The sequence below is a fragment of the Gigantopelta aegis genome, chromosome 13 (genome assembly GCF_016097555.1).
Source record: "Gigantopelta aegis isolate Gae_Host chromosome 13, Gae_host_genome, whole genome shotgun sequence".
Taxonomy (NCBI): Eukaryota; Metazoa; Mollusca; class Gastropoda; order Neomphalida; family Peltospiridae; genus Gigantopelta; species Gigantopelta aegis.
In genome coordinates, this window is record NC_054711.1 from 3,521,504 (window position 1) to 3,541,142 (window position 19,639).

Below are 19,639 nucleotides of genomic sequence, written 5' to 3' on the forward strand. Positions count from 1 at the left end.
ATGGTGTAAATTATAACATACTGTGAAGACTCTCTCAACTGGACATCATTGTTCGCCATAAGTAAAATCAAGGCAAGCACTTTACCACTGGGCTACGTCCCACCCAATTTACATGGTGTAAATTATAATATACTGTGAAGACTCTCTCAACTGGACATCATTGTTCGCCATAAGTAAAATCAAGGCAAGCACTTTACCACTGGACTACGTCCCACCCAATTTACATGGTGTAAATTATAATATACTGTGAAGACTCTCTCAACTGGACATCATTGTTCGCCATAAGTAAAATCAAGGCAAGCACTTTACCACTGGGCTACGTCCCACCCAATTTACATGGTGTAAATTATAACATACTGTGAAGACTCTCTCAACTGGACATCATTGTTCGCCATAAGTAAAATCAAGGCAAGCACTTTACCACTGGGCTACGTCCCACCCAATTTACATGGTGTAAATTATAACATACTGTGAAGACTCTCTCAACTGGACATCATTGTTCGCCATAAGTAAAATCAAGGCAAGCACTTTACCACTGGACTACGTCCCACCCAATTTACATGGTGTAAATTATAATATACTGTGAAGACTCTCTCAACTGGACATCATTGTTCGCCATAAGTAAAATCAAGGCAAGCACTTTACCACTGGACTACGTCCCACCCAATTTACATGGTGTAAATTATAACATACTGTGAAGACTCTCTCAACTGGACATCATTGTTCGCCGTAAGTAAAATCAAGGCAAGCACTTTACCACTGGGCTACGTCCCACCCAATTTACATGGTGTAAATTATAACATACTGTGAAGACTCTCTCAACTGGACATCATTGTTCGCCGTAAGTAAAATCAAGGCAAGCACTTTACCACTGGACTACGTCCCACCCAATTTACATGGTGTAAATTATAACATACTGTGAAGACTCTCTCAACTGGACATCATTGTTCGCCATAAGTAAAATCAAGGCAAGCACTTTACCACTGGACTACGTCCCACCCAATTTACATGGTGTAAATTATAACATACTGTGAAGACTCTCTCAACTGGACATCATTGTTCGCCATAAGTAAAATCAAGGCAAGCACTTTACCACTGGACTACGTCCCACCCAATTTACATGGTGTAAATTATAACATACTGTGAAGACTCTCTCAACTGGACATCATTGTTCGCCATAAGTAAAATCAAGGCAAGCACTTTACCACTGGACTACGTCCCACCCAATTTACATGGTGTAAATTATAATATACTGTGAAGACTCTCTCAACTGGACATCATTGTTCGCCATAAGTAAAATCAAGGCAAGCACTTTACCACTGGACTACGTCCCACCCAATTTACATGGTGTAAATTATAATATACTGTGAAGACTCTCTCAACTGAACATCATTGTTCGCCATAAGTAAAATCAAGGCAAGCACTTTACCACTGGGCTACGTCCCACCCAATTTACATGGTGTAAATTATAACATACTGTGAAGACTCTCTCAACTGGACATCATTGTTCGCCATAAGTAAAATCAAGGCAAGCACTTTACCACTGGGCTACGTCCCACCCAATTTACATGGTGTAAATTATAACATACTGTGAAGACTCTCTCAACTGGACATCATTGTTCGCCATAAGTAAAATCAAGGCAAGCACTTTACCACTGGACTACGTCCCACCCAATTTACATGGTGTAAATTATAATATACTGTGAAGACTCTCTCAACTGGACATCATTGTTCGCCATAAGTAAAATCAAGGCAAGCACTTTACCACTGGACTACGTCCCACCCAATTTACATGGTGTAAATTATAACATACTGTGAAGACTCTCTCAACTGGACATCATTGTTCACCATAAGTAAAATCAAGGCAAGCACTTTACCACTGGGCTACGTCCCACCCAATTTACATGGTGTAAATTATAACATACTGTGAAGACTCTCTCAACTGGACATCATTGTTCGCCATAAGTAAAATCAAGGCAAGCACTTTACCACTGGACTACGTCCCACCCAATTTACATGGTGTAAATTATAATATACTGTGAAGACTCTCTCAACTGGACATCATTGTTCGCCATAAGTAAAATCAAGGCAAGCACTTTACCACTGGACTACGTCCCACCCAATTTACATGGTGTAAATTATAATATACTGTGAAGACTCTCTCAACTGGACATCATTGTTCGCCATAAGTAAAATCAAGGCAAGCACTTTACCACTGGGCTACGTCCCACCCAATTTACATGGTGTAAATTATAATATACTGTGAAGACTCTCTCAACTGGACATCATTGTTCGCCATAAGTAAAATCAAGGCAAGCTGTAGATCACTCTTCTAAAATTGTTATGTCATGTGCTATTTAACTTGTGATTCTGTTAAATTTTAATTTCATTATGCTCCAAAATACATCTTAGAGATCCTAATTTTTCACACAGTATCTCAAGGGTGTATACTACCAAATCAAATCCCATAGACGACAATAGTAACATATGTGGCTAAAACTCCTACCTGCAACGTATCAATCGACATAAACGCCACGGATATAAATACTACCACCTCTCACCCTTAAAGTGAATCACAAAAAAGTGGGTGTCAAGCTGCTCATTTCTGAGATAACGGGTAGCGTCTATGACTACCCTAGTTCCGCACACAATATGAGTACCCCATACATGTTCCAAGCACAAGGCTATTTGACACAGTGGTACTAGATGAAATAAAATTGCATACATTTTTAGCCCAGATGAAAGTAATTTTTTTTACAACCAACACACTCACATTTATAACCAATCACAGGACTTGTGGTGTTCACTTCTCTATCAAAAGTTTGGTGCACCTCGAACTTTGACCCAGCCGGAAGTTATTTGGTTTAGTACTACCTATACTGATAATATACATTTTTCAAAAAGTGTCCAGCTATGTGTTTTTATGACAACCAGGATCTGGTGTGCTCTGACATAAAGTGACAGCCTCACTGAAACTGTTGTTTCTACAGTGCAACCTAATATAATGTACACCTCATAAGGCATATATATTGTATACAGTTTTGTACAAATGCAATATGTCATATTAAACAACAAAATGTTTTAAAATAAAACTCCTGAAGATATTTACTGTCAGTTTGGTGTGTGTACTCAGGTATATATGTAGAGACAACAAAGATAGTCAGAGTACCTCTACCCCTTTAAAGTATTCCATTAAAACACATGCACTTGACTGACCCCTAGATTAGGAGACCTAACAGGTACATCAAAGAAATATCAGTATTAAAAAAATACACTGTCTGAGGAAGGAAACACCAACATGACTGTACCTGTATGAAGTAATAACTTAATGTTCTGGACATTAGTGTTGGGAGGAAATCCTGTATGCAGGGTGTGGCCGTCTTCAAGTTATCAGGTGTGGGAATTTCAAATCCATCAGCCATGCTGATTTTCATAATGAACCATCAAAACCATTGGGAGCCACCCATATTCCTGACTATATTTTATTTGTAGCCTACTGTAGTTGGAGCTTTTAATATTTGTGATATCTGGAATTATCACCCAGCTTTCACACATTTATTTTTGATTAATTACTTAAAAAAACTACTTTTAAATGACATAATTACCCGAACATCTATTTTATTGCATTATTTTCTAATCCAGATCAATACAATATGTATATTGGATGTATTTCTACAATCAGTAATCCAGCATTTTATTTAGCTAGTAACATTGGGTAATACAGCTTTAACAATAAACTAAATTACCAACTTACTCCAAGGCAGATAATCAAATCTGAAAAAAATTGGTTCTGAATCCAGTATAAACCTAAAATGGTCTTCATGAGAGCAAACTAAGTGATTATTAAGAAAAATATTTGATCTGGAGATCTAAAGGTATGTTTAACAAGATTATTGTTATGTATAACTAAGAACAGAAGGCACAATAGTGACAACAAATTTAATTATGTCTTTGGTGAAGTTTTTCTTTAAATTTATTGAAAATTTTGCATAAAACTACAAACTTGTCTAAAATATAAGTTAGCACCCTATAAATATGTCAAAATGACAATAAAAATCAAGTTCTTTACAAATTTGAGTTTTCAGAATTTCATACATGAAAAATTAACTATGTTAATGGAAACTAAAGACATTAACCCACTATTGACACATGATATTTTTAATATAAAAATAAATTGCTATTAAAATCTTAATTCAGGTTGCCTATATATAACACCATATTTAAGAGCAGTTGTATATGGTAAGTCAAATACCATGTAAAAAGAAATTATTGAAATATTTACAGTATGAATTATAGGCCAAAACCAACTTTTCCTCAGTGCTAACTTTGATTCAAACTCCATTCAGAGCCATGTATAGTGATTAGTGTCAAGGTCACGGTCATTGTGAACTTGCGTGGTCCAGTGACAGCTAATTAATCAACCAGTATAGTTTAATTAAACAAAATCACAAAATCATAATATTTTTTATTATGCACTGAATATGTGCTATAGGGTGTATACTACCAAATCAAATCCCATAGACGACAATAGTAACATATGTGGCTAAAACTCCTACCTGCAACGTATCAATCGACATAAACGCCACGGATATAAATACTACCACCCCTCACCCTTAAAGTGAATCACAAAAAGTGGGTGTCAAGCTGCTCATTTCTGAGATAACGGGTAGCGTCTATGACTACCCTAGTTCCGCACACAATTTGAATACTTTTTTTTTACAGGTACCCCATACATGTTCCAAGCACAAGGCTATTTGACACAGTGGTACTAGATGAAATAAAATTGCATACATTTTTAGCCCAGATGAAAGTAATTTTTTTTACAACCAACACACTCACATTTATAACCAATCACAGGACTTGTGGTGTTCACTTCTCTATCAAAAGTTCGGTGCACCTCGAACTTTGACCCAGCCGGAAGTTATTTGGTTTAGTACTACCTCAAACCACATGCAACAGGGCTTCTAGATTATGGTAGCCCCACTCCCATGGCTAGTGATATTCAGTGTTGGGCTAGTAAATAACTACTATTGCCATGCCCGACAGGGCTTCTAGATTATGGTAGCCCCACTCCCATGGCTAGTGATATTCAGTGTTGGGCTAGTAAATAACTACTATTACCATGCCCGACGGCTAGTGAAAAAAAGGTTGTCAAATGCTGTATTTAAGTTAATTTTGTATATATGAATATCTTTCCCCTACCCAAAACCCCCAATCTAAGGGATTTTAAGCTCTAGCTCCCTCTTTAGGTGACATATGTGATTATTACTATTAGTAAAATTATATTTACTTTAAAGTAAAGTAGTGCCAGTGGATTTTTAATCATGGCTAGTAAAAAAAAATAATTACCGATCCCATAGCTAGTGGATTTTATCAAAATTCGAGAAGCCATGATGTAAAAGAAGGAAGGAAATGATTTATTTAAAGACACACTCAACACATTTTTAATTACGGTTATATGGCGTCGGATGAAGCTCTTAATTTCAGCAGGACATATTTCTTTTGACCTAGTTAATTAAAACAAAATAACAGCAGGCCATATTTGGCTTCCTATTTCAAGTCCTGTGAGGCATTCTCTCGTCGTATTTTCTTTACCTTCATCGTTCTTGGCATCCCAGCCGACTTTCTTGGCGATCGTTCGGAAGAGTTTTTTGGCGAACAATTTGTAGTTGTCGTAGGCGTCTGTGTACTGCAGCAGCAGAGCGAGACCCGACAGGTTCTGGGAGAGGTCAGTCCACACGGTGTAGTTGTCTTCATTCGCGTACGCCTCCACCACTTTCAGAATGTCCACCGACGACACCATGCCCGCTCGTGCCTGTAAGACATTACAATAGGCATAATAATGTAAATCATAAAATATTAGCAAGTATAAAATTTACACTTCATTTCATGCAAATATTTCATGAGCCCTCTATATTACAACCGATTTGGTCACATATGCGACAATGTTTTTCATCTGGCAACTAAAACATTTCATATTATCTCTATAAATATACAGTAGGCGCCATCTGGCTCCTAGATGAAAAAGTTAACATGTTCATGACTAATTCCCTCCCTCCACTCTTTTTTGTTTAATGACACCACTAGAGCACACTGACTTTATTAATCATCGGCTATTGGATGACAAATATTAGGTAATTCTGACATAGTCTTCAGAAGGAAAGTTTTTTTGGTACTTCTCACTCGTAGTCATCAGAGGAAACCTTGTACATGTTTTTTTGGTACTTCTCACTCGTAGTCATCAGAGGAAACCTTGTACATGTTTTTTTGGTACTTCTCACTCGTAGTCATCAGAGGAAACCTTGTACAAGTTTTTTTGGTATTTCTCACTCGTAGTCATCAGAGAAAACCTTGTACATGTTTTTTTGGTACTTCTCACTCGTAGTCATCAGAGGAAACCTGGTATATGGTTTTTTGGTACTTCTCACTCGTAGTCATCAGAGGAAACCTGCTACATGTTTTTTTGGTACTTCTCACTTGTAGTCATCAAAGGAAACCTGGTATATGGTTTTCAATGCAGCAAGGGATCTTTTATATGCACATTCCCACAGACAGGAAAGCACATACCACGGCCTTTGTCCAGTTGTGGTGCACTGATTGAATGAGAAAAACCCAATCAGATGAATTGATCCACCGAGGTGATTCGATCCTGCTAGTCTTCAGAGAAAACCCACTAAGTGTTTACATTAGTAGCCAAGTATCAGACCAGTGTTTGAGCGTACAATCAAAGCACCTTATGCCGGCATTTGACTAATCTAGATCCTGCCCCCTTTCCCATAGAAAGAACAGCACATACCACAGCTTTTGATGTACCAATCACGGTGATTTTATTAAAGGGGGAAAACAAATCCATCTAGTTTACTAAGAGTTATCGACTATATGACCTATCGGTATCAGTAAGCTACACTAAACAGTATGCTACTAGGTAGAGATATATAAACTCACGTAGGAAGGAAATGTTTTATTTAACGATGCACTCAACACATTTTATTTACGGTTATATAGCATCAGATATATGGTCAAGGACACACAGATATTGAGAGAGGAAACCTGCTGTCGCCACTTCACGGGCTACTCTTTTCTATTAGCAGCAAGGACTCTTTTATATGCACCATCCCACGGACAGGGTAGAACATACCACGACCGTTGTGGTGCACTGGCTGGAACGAAAAATAGCCCAATGGGCCCATTGATAGGGATTGATCCCAGTCCAAACACTTTACAACTGGGCTACATCCAGCCCCTCTATAAACTCACGAGAGCAAACAGATCACTCTGAAGTCCGAGTCGGTCGCGGGGAGGCAATGTTTGGTCGCGGATCGCTGGAATCAACAAGTCCAACATGGATGATGTGTACTGGACTCGATATGGCCCCACTGTTCCTGCATTGATCTGAAAACAAAAATTACATAGAAATAAATGTCTCTCCTATAATAAAAAAAATTCAGTGAACTGTGGGTGCAACTATAAACCAAGTTTCATTGACCTAGAAATGAAACTGAGCTAAATGTTAAACTTTAAAAGTTAAATTTTAATTTTATGGATTCCTCTAGTGGTTGCAGATGCACAGCTCATAATTTTTTTTATAGTGAATGAATGAATGAATGTTTAACGACACCCCAGCACAAAAATACACATCGGCTATTGGGTGTCACAAATGGTAAGTATATGAAAATATTATTTATATATATTTATGTAAAACCACAGTATAAGGAGCTGTGGGTGAAAAGTATAATACAATATATAAAATCAAGGTAAGTATATTTTAAAACTTTGTATAGAAGTCAAAGTGTTTTAAAAACTTTACAATTAATTCTGGATGGAATTTAAAGGATTCCAAAACATTTCTGTTGCCAAATATATCATTTCTTGTCGGCTTGATGTAGCGCATAGTCAGTGTACACTGACAATGTTCACACTGAGGAGGAGAGTCATTCTTTAAAATAAATGAATGCGTCAAATATGTATGGCCGATGCGGGCACAGCACAAGACTACTAGCCAACATTTGTTTTGCAGCATGGCTAGCGCCCATGCAATTACCCATGTCAATGGAAAGACAGCAATTACCCACGTCAATAGAAAGACAGCAATTACCCGCGTCAGTGGAAAGACAGCAATTACCCGCATCAATGGAAAGACAGCAATTACCCGCGTCAGTGGAAAGACAGCAATTACCCACGTCAATGGAAAGACAGCAATTACCCGCGTCAATAGAAAGACAGCAATTACCCGCGTCAGTGGAAAGACAGCAATTACCCGCGTCAATAGAAAGACAGCAATTACCCGCGTCAATAGAAAGACAGCAATTACCCGCGTCAGTGGAAAGACAGCAAGTACCCGCGTCAATAGAAAGACAACAATTACCCGCGTCAGTGGAAAGACAGCAATTACCCGCGTCAGTGGAAAGACAGCAATTACCCGCGTCAGTGGAAAGACAGCAATTACCCGCGTCAGTGGAAAGACAGCAATTACCCGCGTCAGTGGAAAGACAGCAAGTACCCGCGTCAATAGAAAGACAACAATTACCCGCGTCAGTGGAAAGACAGCAATTACCCGCGTCAGTGGAAAGACAGCAATTACCCGCGTCAGTGGAAAGACAGCAATTACCCGCGTCAGTGGAAAGACAGCAATTACCCGCGTCAGTGGAAAGACAGCAATTACCCACGTCAATAGAAAGACAGCAATTACCCGCGTCAATAGAAAGACAGCAATTACCCGCGTCAGTGGAAAGACAGCAATTACCCGCGTCAGTGGAAAGACAGCAATTACCCGCGTCAGTGGAAAGACAGCAATTACCCACGTCAATAGAAAGACAGCAATTACCCGCGTCAGTGGAAAGACAGCAATTACCCGCGTCAGTGGAAAGACAGCAATTACCCGCGTCAGTGGAAAGACAGCAATTACCCGCGTCAGTGGAAAGACAGCAATTACCCGCGTCAGTGGAAAGACAGCAATTACCCGCGTCAGTGGAAAGACAGCAATTACCCGCGTCAATAGAAAGACAGCAATTACCCGCGTCACTGGAAAGACAGCAATTACCCGCGTCAATAGAAAGACAGTAATTACCCGCGTCAATAGAAAGACAGTAATTACCCGCGTCAGTGGAAAGACAGCAATTACCCGCGTCAGTGGAAAGACAGCAATTACCCGCGTCAATGGAAAGACAGCAATTACCCGCGTCAGTGGAAAGACAGCAATTACCCACGTCAATGGAAAGACAGCAATTACCCGCGTCAATGGAAAGACAGCAATTACCCGCGTCAATAGAAAGACAGCAATTACACGCGTCAGTGGAAAGACAGCAATTACCCGCGTCAATAGAAAGACAGCAATTACCCGCGTCAGTGGAAAGACAGCAATTACCCGCGTCAATAGAAAGACAGCAATTACCCGCGTCAATAGAAAGACAGCAATTACCCTCGTCAATAGAAAGACAGCAATTACCCGCGTCAGTGGAAAGACAGCAATTACCCGCATCAGTGGAAAGACAGCAATTACCCACGTCAATGGAAAGACAGCAATTACCCGCGTCATTGGAAAGACAGCAATTACCCGTGTCAGTGGAAAGACAGCAATTACCCGCGTCAATAGAAAGACAGTAATTACCCACGTCAGTGGAAAGACAGCAATTACCCGCGTCAATAGAAAGACAGCAATTACCCGCGTCAATAGAAAGACAGCAATTACCCAAGTCAATAGAAAGACAGCAATGACCCGCGTCAGTGGAAAGACAGCAATTACCCGCATCAGTGGAAAGACAGCAATTACCCACGTCAATGGAAAGACAGCAATTACCCGCGTCATTGGAAAGACAGCAATTACCCGCGTCAGTGGAAAGACAGCAATTACCCGCGTCAATAGAAAGACAGCAATTACCCACGTCAGTGGAAAGACAGCAATTACCCGCGTCAATAGAAAGACAGCAATTACCCGCGTCAATAGAAAGACAGCAATTACCCAAGTCAATAGAAAGACAGCAATGACCCGCGTCAGTGGAAAGACAGCAATTACCCGCGTCAATAGAAAGACAGCAATTACCTGCGTCAGAGGAAAGACAGCAATTACCCACGTCAATGGAAAGACAGCAATTACCCGCATCATTGGAAAGACAGCAATTACCCATGTCAATGGAAAGACAGCAATTACCCGCATCAATGTAAAGACAGCAATAACCCGCGTCAATGCAAAGACAGCAATTACCCGCGTCAATGGAAAGACAGCAATTACCCGCATCAATGGAAAGACAGCAATTACCCGCGTCAGTGGAAAGACAGCAATTACCCGCATCAATGGAAAGACAGCAATTACCCACGTCAATGGAAAGACAGCAATTACCCGCGTCATTGGAAAGACGTTAATACAAATCAACTGAATCGATTATTACTCATGCAGCTAAAACTGCAGTAATGGATTTAGGAAGCCTAAACTGGATACAGATACAGAATTAAGATAAAATGAAAATGTTAATAAATACTGGTTACTGGGCAAAAACACTTCTCTCACTAACCACTAACCATCTGTCTTGGACAGCACAAATAGCCGAGGTCTGTGCCCAGAACAGCGTGCTTGAACCTTAACTGAATATAAGCACGAAAATAAGTATAAATGAAAATGTTAATAAATACTGGTTACTGAGAAACAGCCGAGAACTCTTCGAGTTCACGCACCTTGATCCAATCAGTGGACTTGACCCCATCTATCGTCACGGTAACGGAGGCGTCGTCCAGAACGATGGTCTTGACGGGTTTTTCCGGACTGCTGGGTGTGATCACACCGATAGGAACCATCCACTTGGACTTACAACCTAAAACAACAAAATCAGTCCCAAAATGACCCCCAAAAACAGAAAGATTTTGTTTAAAAACACAACTAGAGCACATTGTTTAATTAATCATCGGCTATTGGATGTCAAACACTTGGTAATTCAGTCAACAGAGGAAACCCACTATATTTTTCCAAATGCAGCAAGGGATCTTTTATATGCACATCCCAGACAGGATAGCACATACCACAGCCTTTGATATACCAGTCGTGATGCATTGGTTGGAACGAAAAATATGAAATGACCATGTCCTTATCTAAATTATACCCAACTATGTTTTTTGCTGTGTACATACATTTGACGAATATCTTTGCAATGAAAACATGAAAACTGTATTAGTATTGTGATAGCCTATATGCAAACAAGACATAACCGATATTAAATTTAAAATTTTAAAAGTAATATCATACAAAGGTAGAAACTTTGGAAGAGATGATAAAACCTGTAAGTGATCACAACTGCCTTGTATATAGAGATTATTACACTCGTATGTGTGTCGTACTGATTTTACAAAATGAGTGTCAGGATTTTGGTATTGCACGACAGAGACCGAGGGTAATACACGAATCCTGACACGAGTTTCGTAAAATCAGTATGACTCACACACGAGTGTAATAATTTCTTTATTATCCATATTATTATTGTGGTTTTCTTTATGAATAACAAGACCCAACTCAAAATGTTTCCACCACAAATGCAGTTTGAGCTAGGACTGGAGAAGCAACGTCATGTTATGATGTCGCTTACCAAAATGACGTCATTACACTTGTTATTACACATGTGCTTTGTATGATTATTATTAACTTGGTTATGTTGATCATAATAAATTATTATGGATAATAAAATCAAGTTATGACATTAGCAGATTTAATACACCTGTTTTACATTTTTAGAAGTATGTTATAAATACCATAAACCATAAAATATTAGCGATCTTAAAATTTATCGAAATCCAAGTAAGTGACATTGGCGACATAAAAATTTATCGAAGTCTTCATTTCATTTCAAATTATTTTCGTGCTCGTATTGAGTTAAGGTTCAAGCACGCTGTCCTGAGCACACACCTCAACTATCTGAGCTGTCTGTCCAGAACAGTGAGTTAGTGGTTAGTGAGAGAGAAGAGGGTGTAGTGGTTTTACACCTAACTAATGAGTCGTTAACATTCGCTCTGGGTGGGAGGCGGTACCGGGCTGCGAACCCTGTACCTACCAGCCTTATGTCCGATGGCTTAACCACGACACCACCAAGGCCCGTAGCGAGGTCTGTATTAGCAGACATTATAAAGAATATTTTAATATATTTTGACATTATAGAGCTTACACACAAATTAAATGTAATAGAAAGTTGCAGTAATATGCATGTAACTACCTGACTGTTGTTTGCTATATCAACAGCCTGTAACGATTGTTGTGTTTTCAGATAAACACTGACAAAATAATCACACAAAACTTTTTCGGAACAGTCTCTTCTACGTCTCTATAAATTTAGCGTTAACAGAGCTTGTAGAATTTTTATAAAATCCACTAGCCATGGGATCAGTGATTTTAGAAATTCACTAGCCACGATTAAAAATTCACTAGCCCTACTTTACTTAAAATTAATACATTTTTACTAAATGCTAGTAATAATCAAATATGTTACCTAAAGAGGGAGATAGAGCTTAAAAACACTAACATTGGGGGTTGGGGTGTGGGCAGGATATTGATATTTACAAAATAGACATAACTGCAACATTTGAGAAAAAAAAATTCACTAGCCGTCGGGCATGGCAATAGTAGTTATTTAGTAGCCCAAAACTAAATATCACTAGCCATGAGAGTGGGGCTAGGAAAGGAGAACAAGAGATGAGATTCCTGTCCAATGTGCCCCACCATCTAAATAAAATCACAAAATAATAATTAATGTTATCATCAACTAACCAGCTGGAATCAGGCCATCGGCACAGAACTTCTCTTGGGTTATTTTGAGAGTTCGTTTATCACCATCTTGGGAGTCAGTCACCTACAAGGAAGGAAGGAAATGGTTGATTTAATGAACACTCAACACATTTTATTTTACGGTTATATGGTGTCAGACATATGGTTACGGACCACATACATACTGAGGGAGGAAACCCGCTGTCGCCACTTCATGGCCTACTCTTTTCAATTAGAAGCAAGGGATCTTTTATTTGCACCATCCCATAGACAGGATAGCACAAACCACAGCCTTTGATATATCAATCATGGTGCACTGGCTGGAGCGAGAAATAGCCCAATGGGCCCACTGACAGGGATCGATCCCAAACCGACTGCGCATCAAGCTATGTCTCGCCCCCAGTAACCTACAAAACACAGATGTATACAAGCTTATTAATACTGCAATCTAAACTGTGTCTGTGTGCGTCTGTACGTCTGTATGTGTATGTTTGTGTTTCTGTAATATACATATTTCTTTACTTCTTTTTATTAATTAAAAAAATATGTTTTTTCATCTCTTTTTAACAGAATATTTGATAAAATTAAAATTATGCGAGTTAAAGGTCCTGTAGACTACTTGTCATAAGTGTTGGGCAATGAGTATTTCAACCCCTGAACAGACATACTTTAGTACTAAAAAAATCCACTGCTAGAGCACATTGATTTATTAATCATTGGCTATTGGATGTCAAACATTTGGTAATATTTACATTTAGTCTTAGAAAGGAAACCTGCTACATTTTTCCATTAGTTGCAAGGGATCTTTTATATGCACCATCCTACAGACAGGATAGTACATACCATGACCGTTGATGTATACCAATCATGGTGCACTGGCTGGAACGAGCAACAAGCCCAATGGGCCCACCGACTAGGATTGATTCCAGATTGACTGCGCATCAAGCGAGCGCTTTACCACTGGGCTACACCCCGCCCCAACTATCATAAGTGTTGTGCAATGAGAATTTCAAGCCCTGAACAGACACACTTGAGTACCTTCACTACTGGGAATGTTAGGTCCATCTCAAATCTACTGACTATGCTTGAGTATCTGTCATAAGTATTTGGTAATGAGAATTTCAAGCCCTGAACAAATACACTTGAGTATCTATCATAAGAGTTGGGCAATGAGACTTTCAAGCCCTGAACAGACACACTTGAGTATCTATCATAAGAGTTGGGCAATGAGAATTTCAAGCCCTGAACAGACATGTTCGAGTGTGTCATAAGTGTTTTGTAATGAGAATTTCAAGCCCTGAACGGACAGGCCTGAGTACCTTCAGTACGGGGAATCCCATCTGTTTGGTCCAGGTGGTCATCATGGCGGCGACGGGTTTCTTACTGGCGTCCTCCAGCGCTGACCACAGGTCCTCCGTCCATGCGTTCTTGTACTGGTGCTTAGTCAGGTAGGCATTCATGCCGGATCGGAAATCCTGAATTAAAGAAATAATAAAGAATTAATATTAATACATGCGTTTTTGTACTGGTGCTTAGTCAGGTACGCATTCATGTCAGATCGGAAAACCTGAATTAAAGAAATAATAAAGAGTTAATAATAAAGAATTAATATTAATACATGCGTTCTTGTACTGGTGCTTAGTCAGGTACGCATTCATGCCAGATCGGAAATCCTGAATTAAAGAAATAATAAAGAAATAATAAAGAATTAATATTAATACATGCGTTCTTGTACTGGTGCTTAGTCAGGTACGCATTCATGCCAGCTCGGAAATCCTGAATTAAAGAAATAATAAAGAATTAATATTAATACATGCGTTCTTGTACTGGTGTTTAGTCAGGTACGCATTCATGTCAGATCAGAAATCCTGAATTAAAGAAATAATAAAGAATTAATATTAATACATGCGTTCTTGTACTGGTGCTTATTTAGGCATGCATTCATGCCAGCTCGAAAATCCTGAATTAAAGAAATAATAAAGAATTAATATTAATACATGCGTTCTTGTACTGGTGTCAGGTACGCATTCATGCCAGATCGGAAATCCTGAATTAAAGAAATAATAAAGAATTAATATTAATACATGCGTTCTTGTACTGGTGTCAGGTACGCATTCATGTCAGCTCGGAAATCCTGAATTAAAGAAATAATAAAGAATTAATATTAATACATGCGTTCTTGTACTGGTGTCAGGTACGCATTCATGCCAGCTCGGAAATCCTGAATTAAAGAAATAATAAAGAATTAATATTAATACATGCGTTCTTGTACTGGTGTTTAGTCAGGTACGCATTCATGCCAGATCGGAAATCCTGAATTAAAAATATAATAAAAAATTAGTATTAATACACGCGTTTTTGTACTGGTGTTTAGTCAGGTACGCATTTATGCCAGATCGGAAATCTTGAATTTAAAAAAAAAAAATTGGTCTAAGCCAACAGAAAAAATATGAGGAGCAAAGAAAGACGTCCAACCATATCAGTGAATGAGAAAGAAAGATACTTCAATTAATTGACTGGAACAGCAAGCAGAGGATTCGTTGGAAGATTTTATGCCATCTCCTTGGTTATTGGGATGTTCGGACCAGACTACTATCATAGGGGAATACGCAATTGTAGAAATTATTATTAATATAGGCTTGAATGAATGTACTTAGTCAGGACTGTGTGCATGCATGGATTAATTTCTCAAAACATATCCTCCATCAGATACAAATGAAAATGATAATATAAGTAGAAAAAATACAGCAATGTTTACATGATTTTGAAGTTTAGGTTACTGTGAGCTCTTTATCAAACAAAAAGGTTTATTTTGTTTAACACCACCACTAGAGCACCTTCATTTATTAATCATTGTCTAATGAATGTCAAACATTTGGTAATACTGACACAGTCTTTAGTTAAAAGTCTGTTTTGCTTAACACCACCACTAGAGAACAAGGATTATTACATATAATCTATTGGATGTTAACCATTTGATAATTCTGACAGTCTTCAGAGCAAACCTAAAACATTTTACCAATAACATTAAGGGATCTTTCATATTCAATTTTCTACAGACAGAAGAGCACATACCACGGTCTTTGATAGGCTAGTCGTAATGCACTGGATGGATCCACTGAGGTGGTTTGATCCCATGATGCAACAGTGTTTGAGATTAAAAATTTTGGGCAGTATCCCAGTTGGATACTAACATTTCAAAATCTGGTATCCCACCTGAGAATTTAGTATCCCACTTAAATGAAATTCATATATTACATCATAACAAACTTGGACGACATTGTTCTCGTTCCCAGTCTATTGCTACGTTGCTACTGCTCCAGTGTAGCATTAGACTGGGTGCGAGCTTGAAAATATCGCTACTCAACTTCACCAGTAAATGATGACTTTCACTGTTTCAGCGAAAAATAAAAACACAGGATTAAAAAAACCAACATCATATGGTATCCCAGTGGGATACTGGGTTATTGAAGTCTGGTATCCAAAATTACATTCTGGTATCCCTGGGATACCGGGATACTGTTAATCTCGAACACTGTGCAAGCACCATAGGTGAGTGCTCTACCGACTGAGCTAAATCCAGCCCTTTTCAGGAGAAACACATTACATTTTCCCAATAACATCAAGAGATCTTTTAAAAACGTTTTCCTGGCCATTGATGTACCAGTTGTGGAGTACTGGTTATCAAAGAACAAGAACACAGTTTTAGGCCTAAAATCCAGATTTCTGGAGAATTTTCATTTCTAATTATATGAATGCTTAACTCTTGAGTTATACATTTGAGTAAAAGGAATCCAGGGGAATAAAACTGTTATGTTTGACCTACTTTGTCCCCGATGTAGTCGTGGAGCATCCTGATCACAGACGAGCCCTTGCTGTAGGAGATGGCGTCAAATATCTCGTCCACTTCCGACGGGTGTCCCACAGGGAACCTGAAACACCAATCAAATCGAGCATGATATTTTGAAAATAGTTTTGTCCAATAAGAATCAAGCTAGAATTTCAAATTTGTTTTTAAAATCAGAATTAAACATCCATTTAAAAAATAATTTGGATCAATTAGAATAAAGCATGAAAAACTTGAAAAATATTTATTAAATCAGAATCAAATACAAACAAAAGGAAAGGAATATTTCCTTAATGACCCCGAAGTATATTTTAAACTATGGCTATTTGGTGTCTAACATATATGGTTATTTTGACACTTGATCGAGAGTGCGAGAGGAAAGGAAAGGAATGTTTGTTTAACGACACCTCAGCACATTTTAAACTACGGCTATTTGGTGTCTAACATATATGGTTATTTTGACACTTGGTCGAGAGTGAGAGAGGAAAGGAAAGGAATGTTTGTTTAACGACACCTCAGCACATTTTAAACTACGGCTATTTGGTGTTTGACACTTGGTCGAGACATATGGTTTATTTTTAACACTTGGTCGAGAGTGAGAGAGGAAAGGAAAGGAATGTTTGTTTAACGACACCTCAGCACATTTTAAACTACGGCTATTTGGTGTCTAACATATATTTTGTTGGTCGATTGTTTAACGACACTTGGTCGAGAGAGGAAAGGAAAGGAATGTTTGTTTAACGACACCTCAGCACATTTTAAACTACGGCTATTTGGTGTCTAACATATGGTTATTTTGACACTTGGTCGAGAGTGAGAGAGGAAAGGAAAGGAATGTTTGTCTAACAGCACCTCAGCATATTTTAAACTACGGTTATTTGGTGTCTAACATATATGGTTATTTTGACACTTGGTGGAGAGTGAGAGACAGGAGGCAGGTTTTTTACCACATAAGTTACTCCAAACAAAAAGCAGCAAAGAATATTTTATATGCACTAGGGATGTATTACTGTGAATGTGTGACGACTGTAAAGTGCATTAAGCTCTCTTGCTTGGGAAATACTACCTTGATTAAGCTCTAAATCTAGGGATTACCTCGATGGGGTGACTGTTGTGAAGTGCATCAAGCTCTAAAGCTCGTCCGAGATCCTGATTGACGAACTGCGTCCAGATGTCGTACTCTGGGAAACACTCATCCACACACAAGTACTCGATCCACGACGCAAAACCTTCATTCAGCCAGAGGTGGGTCCACCATTCCTAAACAATAACAAGACATGATACAGTTCAGATATCCGACATCAGTGTGCTTATCCCTTACAGTAATAACTAGTATGTTCATAACAACAAGACACGATACAGTTCAGATATCCGACATCAGTGTGCTTATCCCTTACAGTAATAACTAGTATGTTCATAACAACAAGACATGATACAGTTCAGATATCCGACATCAGTGTGCTTATCCCTTACAGTAATAACTAGTATGTTCATAACAACAAGACACGATACAGTTCAGATATCCGACATCAGTGTGCTTATCCCTTACAGTAATAACTAGTATGTTCATAACAACAAGACACGATACAGTTCAGATATCCGACATCAGTGTGCTTATCCCTTACAGTAATAACTAGTATGTTCATAATAACAAGAAGTCCATGGAATATTAAATGACATGTCTACCATAAATGTTTTCAATGCACTGTGATGAACATCGATAGATACAACTATAAACAAAGTTTCACTGGCCTAGGAGTTATTATTTGTGAGAAACTTATCTAAACGTGAAAGTTTAACGTTTAAATTTAAGACAAGAGTTGACATCATCACTGTCGGAAACGTAATGCCTATTTATCATCCATTAAAATACTTTTGTAGGAGATATCACTGGCACTATAATTTGCGATATCTCCTGTGATATTCTCCGCAGGAGATATCGCTTCTTTTGTTACATCACTGTGTATGTTTCAGCACTAAACCTATCATTAGTGACGTCACGCAACTGTCGTTCTATCCAGTGACGTAACAAAATATTGCCTTGTGATTAAAATATGACCAATCAAGATTATAAGAAGGATAATGGATGATAAAAAGAATACCCCACTTGTGTCTTGTGATATCATAATTGATCAGTGAAAATCCACACAGATTACTAATACATATTACCATAGTGACGAGGTTTCCAAACCACTGATGCGCTAGTTCGTGTCCGACCACGAGCGCCACCCACTGTTTTATTTTAGCTGACGAATGTTCCGGGTCGACGAGCAACGCAGTCTCTCGATATGTCACCAGTCCCCAGTTTTCCATCGCTCCTGAATCGAGAAATAAGAGAGTTTAGCCATTTTAAATTTTCAACAAACATTCTAAGAAACAATAAGAACTCTGTGCAATTAAAAGTCTCGCCTAAAAGAATATAACATTCATGACTGATCTAACTTATATTAGTTATTAAAAAAAAAAAAAAAAAAACAAAAAAAAAACATTCTGTAGAATTAAATATCTTACCTGTAAGAAATAAATTGTGATGTAGGATTCATAATTAATCAAGTTTTTAAATTTTGTTTAATTTATTAAATTTTAACATATAAAAAATTCATGTTAAAATTTCTAATAAATTTTTTTAAACATGTAACGAGATGTACATTCATAATTACAACTATAAACCATAATTTGCGATAGTAAATTGTCATTTTAGTACCCCAACTTTTAGCAAAGATCTGATCAGATTTATTGTTAAAAAAGTGTTGAATTATAATGACTATTTCCTATTGGTTTACCTGCAGCAAAGTCAGCCAAAGCTATCAAGTCAATTTTTGGCAATGGGTAGGCAATACCAAAGTAATTCTTGTAAAATGGCAGAGTTTTGATTGCAACCTGGAACAGAGGAAGGAAATGTTTTATTTAACGACGCACTCAACACATTTTATTTACGGTTATATGGCGTCAGCGAAACAGAAACATATATATTTTAGATATGAAAATTACTCAAAATTATTCCCATCTTAAACTGAAAACCTCTAATGTAGCTGACAAATTGTTTTTATGAA

General features: G+C 38.1%; 1 protein-coding gene across 1 annotated transcript in view; it reads right to left on the reverse strand.

The window, feature by feature from the left end:
- LOC121387431 (puromycin-sensitive aminopeptidase-like) overlaps positions 1–19,639 on the reverse strand; it is a 51,314-nt gene that overhangs the window by 15,897 nt on the left and 15,778 nt on the right. The window contains exons 7-15 of the mRNA XM_041518542.1: positions 19,370–19,466; positions 18,756–18,904; positions 17,681–17,846; positions 16,566–16,669; positions 14,059–14,214; positions 12,743–12,824; positions 10,669–10,805; positions 7,258–7,392; positions 5,596–5,815 (exon numbers count right to left, since the gene is read on the reverse strand). Coding sequence (XP_041374476.1) covers positions 5,596–5,815; positions 7,258–7,392; positions 10,669–10,805; positions 12,743–12,824; positions 14,059–14,214; positions 16,566–16,669; positions 17,681–17,846; positions 18,756–18,904; positions 19,370–19,466 — 1,246 coding nt within the window. The remainder of the gene's footprint in view (positions 1–5,595; positions 5,816–7,257; positions 7,393–10,668; positions 10,806–12,742; positions 12,825–14,058; positions 14,215–16,565; positions 16,670–17,680; positions 17,847–18,755; positions 18,905–19,369; positions 19,467–19,639) is intronic.